Below are 11257 nucleotides of genomic sequence, written 5' to 3'. Positions count from 1 at the left end.
TTTCCAGTTTGCTCTTGCAGTTCTTTCAATTTCCAGATCAAATTGAAGATCGTCTTTACTCTGTCTACCTCGCATAAACAACAAAATACCTTAGTAGCATCGCACAATACAAAAATACTAATGAAAACTGAAACAATAACTGAAAATTAAAAACAGAAAATTAAATTGCAGAAATCCTAATTTAAAACGCAATTGCCTTGTTGAAATAAATCAACAGTCCCCGACAGCGGCGTCAAAAACTTGATAGAATTTTGGCAAGTGTACCAAATACTATCAAAGTAGTAAAAATATCGCTCCCACAAGGACTGGATTTAATCTCAATAATTCAATTACGTTGTTAAAATAGGATATAATAAAGGTTCTTTTAATTTTCCACTAGGCAGTAGATTGGTTTGTTTGCAATAAAAATAATAACTAAAAGTACAATTGATTTTGAAGAATAAATAAGAGAGAGATGAACTTAGGTCTTTCGAATCATCGATGTTCCCCTAATTGGTATACTGCACATATTCTTATGAATGATTCACTAGTTCCACGATAGTTAACAAAATAGCCCTAATAAATCCCTTGAGTTAGGACCCTCTTATCGGATTACAACCCCTAATTCCTTAGGTGGTCTAATAATCGTTGAAGGTTTTAAGCACGTTAATCTAATATCACTAATAAAGGATTATCCATTCCTAGACTAACCATGTTTATTAGAACAATTCAATTAGGTCTAAGTCGAAAGCTAGGGTCAGTAGTCATTCGTTCTCACTAAATCATATTTATATGTGATCAGGATATAAAAAGCATTAAGAACAATTGAATTGAATAAAAACTAGATTGTCATTCATAATAAATAGAGTTTCACAGCAACATGGATCAATTAGGGTTACAAAGAATCGTCTCAGACCTAACCTCTAATGGATTTAGCTACTCAGAATGGTGTTTACAAATAACATAATCATTAGAGGAATTAATACATACATGAACTGGTAAAAGAGTGAAGAAATCGCCCTTCTAGCCGTCTTGTAGTCTCAAAATCACACTTTGCTCTGCTCAAATTGTAACCCTTGTCTTCAGAATAGACTTCAGCTTAAATAGGCACATAAATTTGCCTAAAATCGTGTCACATTTTGTATAAATCGTGACACATTTTCTTATCATTAAAAAACAGCTGAATTAGGGTTTCCTCAAATCGTGTCACGTTTTGGTCATCGTAACACGTTTTCATCAATGTCGAGAGCATGTTTTGGTCTTCGAAAATCGTGTCACGATTTGGTAAAAACGTGACACGTTTTCAATCTTTGCATTTTGTTCAGCTTTTCTGCTTTTCTTGCTGCTTAAGTTGCCTTGTGAATTCCAAATTGTGATCAATTTACATAAAAGATTACGTAATGACAAGATGTCATCAAGACCAACAGAGGCCATGGTCCATCCTAGATTTTTAAGAAAAAATAAAATAAAAAATCATATTAGTATTCTATTATATATTTTTGTCACTATAATTTTTTCTTTGAACTTCATATGATCTTGTATAATAAACTTTTTTTACTCAATTCGTATAGCCTAGTCCATATAACTTTCAAACTTTAATTGCACGAATTTCTAACTAGAATGCATAACATAGAAAAATAAAGTGAAATTTTTTCTGCAACTTACTAAAGAACCTTAACTGAAACATCAATTTATGATTACTTGCAAGGTTTTAAAAAATGGACCGCTACCGAGAAAATGCCTCGACAAAAAGGTATAGGTAGCCGACAAAAAGGTATAGGTCTGTCACCGTTTTTATAGACTAAACAAAATTCATGACGAAACTCCGTTACAGCTGCGACGAAACACTGTTACGGCCGCAAAAATGCCTTTCATGGCAATAGAAATAGACTCCGGATATTTTTTTCAATTGAGATAGATGAAAATCATATTTTTAGTACATATTTGATCATAAATTACACAATGTTGTCTCCTTGTCTAGTTTAGAACTCCAAATCTATCTCTTGTTTAAGTTCTTTATGTTACTATCATTATTTAAGAGTTGTGCAATGTTGTAATTACTTCACAAAGCGACAACCACAATCCGTAACGCAAGCCAAAATAGCGAAATCCTATACTTGACCGCGACCGTTATTTAATCATTACTTGATGCAATTTCACTCATATTTTTTTACTTATTGCATGTTGTCATTTCTGCACTCTTAGTCACTACCAACGATTCAATGTTCATGATATAATCTTAAATTTCCGCACTCTTAAATTTTGTGTATGTTGTATATGCATATAAAAATTTGGTTTTTCTTTACTATGTTATATTCTTAAATTTGGTCCCCCATGAGATAAATTCCTGGCTCTGTCCTTGTCCCTGATGTGATCATAGATGAAAGACTTGTGGAAAAGCAGCAAATACATTGCAATTATTAGGTATTTCTTAATACACGTCTTGCTAATTATATATTTCTTAATTTGATTTATTTACTTATTAGGAAACATCAGCATATAAAAATAAAAGGTTTAATACAAAGACTTAGGTTGTGGTCGTTAGTGAATGATTGTATAAAATATCATAATTTACATTGCCGGCCTAACACTCCACATACAAAGACAGATTCATCTTTCTTTTCAAATTTTTCCATATTCTTTTATTTGTTTATTGAAGTCCACAAATGCCAATGGCAATTTTTAATTGGACAGTGTTTACTCTTGATCCATTACTGTATCCATTCACATTTCTTCAAAAAAATTCTCTCAAAACTTTATTTACAACTTACTTCCTTGCTAATTTACTTTACCAAGCAAACATGGCTGCAGCTTTGGTGGGAGGTGCGTTTCTCTCAGCTACCATTCAAACCATAGCTGAGAAGCTTACCTCATCAGAGTTTCGTGGTTTCGTAAAAAACACAAAGCTCAATTACTCACAACTGGCAGAGTTGAAAACAACACTGTTTGCTCTTCAAGCTGTGCTGGTTGATGCAGAGCAGAAACAGTTCAAAGATCTTCCTGTCAAACAATGGCTTGATGACTTGAAAGATGCAATATTTGATGCTGAAGATTTGCTTGACTTAATAAGCTACCATGTCCTGAAGTCCACGGTGGAGAAAACACCAGTTGATCAGCTGCAGAACCTGCCTTCAACTATAAAGATCAATTCCAAGATGGAGAAGATGTGTAAAAGGCTGCAAACTTTTGTCCACCAGAAAGATACACTTGGCTTGCAAAGAACGGTAAGTGGTGGAGTTTCTTCTAGAACCCCTTCAAGTTCAGTGCTAAATCAATCTGACGTGGTGGGTAGGAATGATGATAAAGATAGACTCATCAATATGCTGATATCAGACCGCAGCACCAGCAGAAATAATAATTTAGGTGTTGTCGCAATTTTGGGTATGGGAGGCGTCGGTAAAACGACCCTTGCACAGCTTGTTTACAATGATGTGAAAGTTGAACAACATTTTGATTTCAAAGTCTGGGTTTGTGTATCGGAGGATTTCGATGTTGTTAGAATAACCAAGTCTCTCCTTGAATCTGTTGTTAAAAGTACAACATCATCTGCTTCAAAGGTTTGGGAAAGCGATAATCTTGATATCCTTCGAGTTGAATTGAAAAAGAACTCGAGGGAGAAAAGATTTTTGTTTGTGTTAGATGATTTGTGGAATGATGATTACAATGATTGGCTTGAGCTAGTAAGTCCACTCAATGATGGAAAACCTGGAAGTTCGGTGATTATAACAACTCGCCAACAAAAAGTTGCAGAGGTGGCACACACATTTCCTATTCATGCATTAGAACCTCTATCTCATGAAGATTGTTGGTCTTTACTCTCGAAACATGCATTTGGTAGTAAGGACTGTGATCGCCGTAAATACCCAAACCTAGAAGAGATTGGCAGGAAGATTGCTAAAAAATGTGGTGGATTGCCAATAGCTGCCAAGACACTTGGAGGACTTATGCGTTCAAAGGTAGTTGAAAAGGAGTGGACTTCAATTCTCAACAGCAATATATGGAACTTACGAAATGATAAAGTTTTGCCTGCTTTGCATTTGAGTTATCAATATCTTCCTTCTCATTTGAAAAGATGTTTCGCCTATTGTTCTATTTTTCCAAAGGATTACCCACTTGAGAGGAAAAAACTGGTTTTGTTGTGGATGGCAGAAGGCCTCCTTGATTATTCTCAAGGCGAAAATGTGGTGGAGGAAGTTGGTGATGATTGTTTTGCTGAATTGTTATCAAGATCGTTAATTCAACAATTAAGCAATGATGCTCATGAAGAGAAGTTTGTCATGCATGACCTTGTCAATGATTTAGCTACATTCGTATCAGCAAAAAGTTGTTGTAGACTTGAATGTGGTGACATCCCTAAAAATGTTCGACACTTCTCATATAACCAAGAATACCATGACATTTTCATTAAGTTTGAGAAATTATACAGCTTCAAATGCTTGCGAAGCTTCCTATCCACTTACTCCACAATGTACAATTACAATTACTTATCCTTAAAGGTGGTTGATGATTTCCTACCATCACAAAAAAGGTTGCGTGTGTTATCCCTATCAAGGTATAAAAACATCACCAAGCTACCAGATTCAATTGGAAATTTGGTGCAGTTGCGGTATCTAGATATCTCCTTCACTAAAATCAAAAGTTTGCCTGATACAGCATATAAGCTTTACAATTTACAAACCTTGATTTTATCAAGTTGTGAGAGTCTCATTGAATTGCCAGTACAAATTGGAAATTTAGTCAGTCTACGTCATCTTGATATAAGTGGGACTAACATAAGTGAGTTGCCTGTGGAAATTGTGGGACTAGAAAACCTTCAAACTCTCACCCTTTTTATAGTGGGTAAGAGACATGTAGGGTTAAGTATCAAAGAGCTCGAAAAATTCCCAAACCTACATAGAACACTTACCATCAAGAACCTGGATAATGTTGTTGATGCCGGAGAGGCACACGATGCCAACCTGAAAAGCAAAGAAAAAATTGAGGATTTAGAGCTAATATGGGGAAAACAAAGTGACGAGTCGCAAAAAGTGAAAGTTGTGCTCGATATGCTGCAGCCGCCAATAAATCTGAAGAGCCTGAATATTTGCTTGTATGGTGGGACAAGCTTTCCAAGTTGGCTGGGAAATCCTTCATTTTCAAACATGGTATCCCTCCGTATTAGTAATTGTGAATATTGTGTGACACTTCCACCCATAGGGCAGCTACCTTCTCTCAAGGAGTTAGAAATATGTGGTATGATGATGTTGGATACAATTTGTTCGAAGTTCTATTATGTCCAGGGAGAAGTAGGTTCCAATTCTTCCTTCCAACCATTTCCATCCCTCGAGCTTATAAAATTTGACAACATGCCAAATTGGAATGAATGGTTTCCCTTTGAAGGTATAAAATTTGCATTTCCTCGACTCAAAACTATGGAGTTGCGTAATTGTCCTGAACTAAGGGGACATTTGCCTACCAACCTTCCTTGCATCGAAGAAATTGTAATAAAAGGTTGTTCTCATCTATTGGAAAAACCATCTACTTTGCATTGGTTGTCGTCAATAAAAGAAATGAATATCAATGGGCTTGGTGAAAAGACACAATTGTCATTGCTTGATAGTGATTCTCTATCTATGATGCAACATGTAGTGATTGAAAAGTGTGCTGAGCTATCAGTTGTGCCAAAATTGATTTTGAGAAGCATTTGTCTTACATACTTGAGACTCCATTCTCTTTCTTCTCTCACTGCATTTCCCTCAAGTGGTCTACCCACTTCATTGCAATCACTTCATATTAAAGATTGTGAGAACTTATCCTTTCTACCTTCTGAAACGTGGAGCAATTACACTTCACTTGTGAGTCTTTATTTATGGAGTAGTTGTGATGCACTTACATCCTTCCCACTTGATGGTTTCCCTGTGCTCCAAACACTTGACTTAAGTGATTGTAGGAGTCTGGATTCCATTTATATTTTAGAAACACCTTCACCTCAGTCGTCGAGCCTCCGACATCTTGAAATCAGATCCCATGATTTAATTGAATTGTTTAAAGTCAAGCTTCGGATGAACTCGCTCACTGCTCTTGAGAAGTTGTTTCTGAATCAAGGAGTGTTTTCATTTTGTGAAAGAGTTTGTCTACCTCCCAAATTACAATCAATTGTGAGTTTTTCCCAAATAACAACACCACCAGTTACAGAATGGGGTCTCCAAAACCAAACCACTCTTTCAGAACTGGTTATTGGAAATGATGATAATATAGTCACCACCTTGATGAAGGATTTGTTGCTACCTATCTCCCTTGTGGACCTGTCTATCATTGATCTCTATGAAATGAAGTCCTTCGATGGAAATGGGCTTCGACACCTCTCCTCTCTCGAATATCTCTATTTTTGGAATTGTCAACAGCTCGAGTCATTGCCAGAAAACTGCCTCCCTTCCTCGTTGAAATCACTTTCATTTCAAATGTGTGAGGAGCTTGAGTCATTACCGGAAGACAGCCTCCCCGACTCTCTTAAGCAACTGACCATTTGGGGATGCCCATTGTTAGAAGAAAGGTATAAAAGGAAAGAACATTGGTCCAAAATCGCTCACATCCCTGTCATAGACATAAATGAAAAAGTCACAATATGAGAACAAGCTGTGTTCCCTTTTTCTGGTACGTTTTTCTTTTCCCTATCTACTCATCAATTGTTTGAACAATCAATCCAAAGATATCTTAAAATATCTCAAAATGCTTATTTGATATTTTCAGGAGATCAAAGCTTATGTGGATGAAAATCAGTTCACTTGAGAGGATCCAAATAGATAGTTGCAATTGATAGCCACAAGATTGTATTTACTTGGCTAATATTCAGTTTGCATTTTATTATCATTTCAAATTTTCTGTTTCACTGCTTTGTTAGCATGTGTAATATAAAGCATAGATAAACGGAACAAGTAGTATAATCCATGCTGCTATTGGTTCTAAATATTGGCAACTTGTTTGAGTAACATAAAGATTGATGTTTATATGCTTTTTACTATTTACCTCTCTTAAATGTTCGTATTCCTATAAAAATTCGTTGAATTAATATAGCTGTTACATAAAATATCTCCTTTTTCATGAGACCAGTGTGCATAAACAGCAATGGAAGTAAATGAAATTTCCTCTCTGGAACATAAATAAACAGTTTCATTTCTTCAAAATCATATAGTTGAACCTGGCTCTGACCTTAAGATCCAGTTTAATTCATTTCATTTCGCTTCAAGAAAGTGTATAAGTAAACCAAGCACTGTTCACAAGCAGATTATTCTTTCAGACAGCAAGTCAGCGACAATTAGCTAAATATGTATTTCATGTGAAAGAATTATCTGAATGTATATGTGATCATACTACACCAAAATTCCTTAATAACTGCACATTTTGTCAACAATTCCTCAAATCATTTAGTATAGAACAGTCTATTTCTTCCATCTAACAATTCAATCACCGTGGATTCTAACGACGACAAAAGGTGGAGAGAAAAAGTGATATTGAAAAACCTATAATTGTTTAGCGCAGATACAAAGTGAGACACAAAGGTCCAAGTCATTATTTATGGCGGAGGAAGCTGCAATTCACGACAGACACACAATGAATCTTGATCCACTTTCCATCTTTTATACCAGATTGCAAGATTTATGTTGATGCAGAAAATTATTAGTTCCCACTTACATATCCATGTTCGTCATTACAAATTATAAATTCATGTTTTTGAGTTGTTTCAGATGTTGCAATAGGCGATGATATTGTTAGTAGATTCTAAGACAATGGTCATCGTACACGATATTATGGTGTGCTTGCTCTATACAATCCTATAATCAACTAACAAACTAAATATATGTTTGAAAAATTGTATTTAGTCCATGGTTAAATAGATACTATACATATTAACTTTGGAATAGGATTTCAGATGCTCTACTCGTCATGTCCATTGTTAAAACCTGGCTATATGGAGTTTGAATCCTATTCTCATTGTTTTTGAGTTTTAGCCATTCACTCATTTAAAACGGACCAAAAATTAAAATGAGAAAGTCTCCACAAATATTTGAATTGGAACTCACTCCTGAGAGGCAAGCCAGTTCATTAAAATATTCTCTTTTCATATATATGTAAGGGTAATTGTTGGAACACTCGTTGATTCTAGTGGAAGTTGGATAGAAAAACACATGGTAAGAACTAGTGTGTGTGACTTAAAAATGTCCCACATTGGTGAGCCACACTAACTAGCAAGTGTTTATATAAGGGTAGGGTGACCTCCAAGGCAGTCCCCTATTTACCCACTTTTGCGAATGGATGAGTGCTTGGAAAAATGAGGAAATAGTCACTTTAGTCCTTGTTGCTCGCTGATAATGTCTCATTAGTTAGTATTTTTTACAGTCAATTTTCAAACTGAGCAAAAAGAGAATTTTAGAAATGTTCAGTCATGTTATTCATTTATGTTTCAAATTCTCCTTAACCAAATAAATTCTTGGAGTTTTTGCTCTCTATTTAATTTTTTTAGGTTGAGTTGATAATGTGAACTTATATACTCCAGAAGTTAGAGATGATTAATTCAAGGCACATGACCATTTTCCAGCAAAGTGCATAACCATTTCTCTACTACCCTTTTGGTGAATTCAATTGCGCTTCTCATTGGTCAGCACGTGGGATTTGTAATTGGGTTTTCCTATTTCTTTTTATTCATGTGGCCCCACAACAACAAACCATAAGACACATGTACATGAAAGAATAATGTGATTGGAGGAAACAAATGATGAATGACGTGATTCACTTGAGAGAAGGAGGTATATAAGCTATCACAAAAGAAAAGAACGAGGTTGGAAACCGAGAGGAGAACGAAAAACACAAGGGTTACGGCTGCACCATTGGGAGACCAATTGGAGGGTGATTCAACTGGCTTTGATCATCAATCAAGGGTAGTTTTATGTGTAATTCTCAATTCTCTTTTATCTTTTGACAAACATCATGAGTAGCTAGATTCTCAATTGTTAGGGATGAGATTATCTAGATGACAACTTTTGTCATATGACTTTTTTTTTTATAAAGCTAGAAAAATGCAATAAAAGAATAAAGGAAAAAGTACAAAATTGGGGGGACTAAGCCAATACCCAATTAGACAATAGAGACAGTAAAGCAGAGACACTTCCTAAGTAGCCTTAAATCACTTCTAAGGTGGGATAAGATGGAAAACACACCCTGCTACTGAGGGTGGTAACAAGTTACATTAAAATGACACAAACACAAAGAAACAAAGCAACAAACTAAAGCCTAAACCAAGACATACACATCATGATTTATAAGCTTTAGATATGCCACTCTTAGCACGGGTTTGAATGCACTCATTTTCCGATCCTCCATTTTTGTCTGTTGGACTCTTTTGCTTCTTGGGTCTGCCTTTTTTTGTTTGCTTTACCACATCATAAGGTGAGATCAGGTACTTAGTAGCATCTGGAGACTTGGCTTTATTCACTTCAGAATCAGTTTCTGGGTCAATTGTGCTGTCAGTAGCATCAGTGTCTTCATCTCCCCAGAACCTGCTCAAGGCTTTACCATCTTTCGTACAGGCAACTGATCTATTTATAGGGCCATCAGTAATTTGCACCTTTCTCTTGTCTTGCCCCAAAATCTCATCATAAGTGGTGATGGGTGAAATGATAGGCTGCAGTATGATGTTCTCATCAAAAATGGGGTCCCTAACATTCCCAAATGACACAGAAGTAACATTGGGGAATGACATCCTCCCAATGATGCTACTCTGATCGAGAGAAGTGCTTGAGCTCAAAGCAACAGGTTTAGAGGCCCTTTTTACCAATTTACTAGGATCCTCTATGTTAGTGCTATGAACCAAGTTTTCCTTCCCTAGGGACTTTTCCTCCACATTTGAATTTTTAGCCATTTGCATATCCAATATAATGGGAGTAGAGTCCTTGTCACTTGATTTAGCCTCCGCTGTAACAGGCTCATAATCATTTTCAAGTAACTTAAATGAGTTGTGGAGTGTGAGATTCATGCTATCTTCTTTATTCTTATGCTGATCAGCTGCAAGTTGTGCATTGTTGTGTACTTCAGATTCATTGATATCTTGAACTGAAAATTCCCCTTCCTCAAAATCATTAGCTGAATCAAAAGTATCCTCATGAATTTCATTGTGAATCAAGGTTGTAGCAGGCTTATTACCAACTGCTACATTGATAAGATGAGCTTGTTTTATATCATTTGCAACATCAATTTTGTTAACAGGAAGTTTAGCATTCTTCTTGTCGAACAAATCAGAGTTGAACTGAGCTTTGTAAGATACATTATGAACTTTCTTGCTGGCTTGAATATTGGTATCAGCATTCATTCTGGAGCAGGAGTGAATGTTGTGTCCTATGGAATTGCAATGAGCACAGAACAATGGATGCTTCTCATATTGTACCACAATGGTCAAAGCATGACCCTCCCTTTCCACAATAACTGATTCAAACATTTTTTCACTCAAATCAACATCAATTAAAACTCTAGCAAAGAACCCAAAGCGCCTGTTTTGTGTTGCTTCATCAATGGTAAGGGGTGTGCCCAAACTAGAGGCAATTTCAAAGATTGTCTGTTTTCCCCAATATTCTCGAGGTAGTTGCATTAGCCTAACCCAGATTTGTGTGTGTGTTTGTGCCTGAGCTTTGGGTGTGAAGTCCTTCGTCCAGCAATAGAAGCGCATAAACCCAGGTTTCAAATTCACAACCCCAATGGCCCAAATTTTCCTCATATCCTCAAGAGAATTAAAATTGAACTCAAAAAAACCCTTACCAAGAGGAATTAGATTCCAATTCTGCAATTGAGGCCATAGATTGTTGAGCTTCGTTTTCAGAGCAAGTGTTGTTAATGGAGTATCACCTTTGTGAAGAGTTAAACGGCCATGGAGATTGAATCTACAAGCAGCTAGGCCGGATTTGTACACAGCTTGTGAGATTTTAACACGGATTGAATCTCCCATAACAACTTTTGGGGGTGGACTTGTCAGAAAAGCATCACCTGAAGAGGTACCGGAAAGGGCCTGGGCAAAAGATTTCCCAGATTCCGGTAACTTCGCCGTCGTGGTCACCGTCGTGTCCAGAGCTGCCATAAATGGCCAGGGACACACCATGTTCAGAGGGAAAGGAGATAGATTCACCAGAGAAGAAGCACGGTGTATGAGAGAGGGAGCGCCGTGAAAAGGAGTCGGAAAGGAGGTAGTTAGGTCATCGGAAAAAACAGTTACGGTGGATTTTCAGAGAGAGAGAGAGTCTTAGCTCTCTTATTT

The 11257-nt window shown here is 36.4% G+C and overlaps 1 protein-coding gene across 1 annotated transcript; it reads left to right on the top strand.

Annotated features, from left to right (window-relative positions):
* Window positions 1–2662: 2662 nt before the first annotated feature.
* Window positions 2663–6979, top strand: LOC25490420 (putative disease resistance protein At3g14460). The gene is made up of 2 exons (XM_013603844.3): window positions 2663–6612; window positions 6709–6979. The coding sequence occupies exon 1, from the start codon at window positions 2781–2783 to the stop codon at window positions 6585–6587; it is 3807 nt and encodes a 1268-aa protein (XP_013459298.2). The 5' UTR covers window positions 2663–2780; the 3' UTR covers window positions 6588–6612; window positions 6709–6979.
* The last annotated feature ends 4278 nt before the right edge of the window (window positions 6980–11257 follow it).

The sequence above is a fragment of the Medicago truncatula genome, chromosome 3 (assembly GCF_003473485.1).
Source record: "Medicago truncatula cultivar Jemalong A17 chromosome 3, MtrunA17r5.0-ANR, whole genome shotgun sequence".
Lineage (NCBI taxonomy): Eukaryota > Viridiplantae > Streptophyta > Magnoliopsida > Fabales > Fabaceae > Medicago > Medicago truncatula.
The sequence above is the reverse complement of the archived record's forward strand: the minus strand, read 5'-3'. Positions and strand labels throughout refer to the sequence as shown.

Bases quoted from the DNA above. Each gene is read 5' to 3' on its own strand.
- LOC25490420 (XM_013603844.3), top strand. From the start codon at position 2,781: ATGGCTGCAGCTTTGGTGGGAGGTGCGTTTCTCTCAGCTACCATTCAA.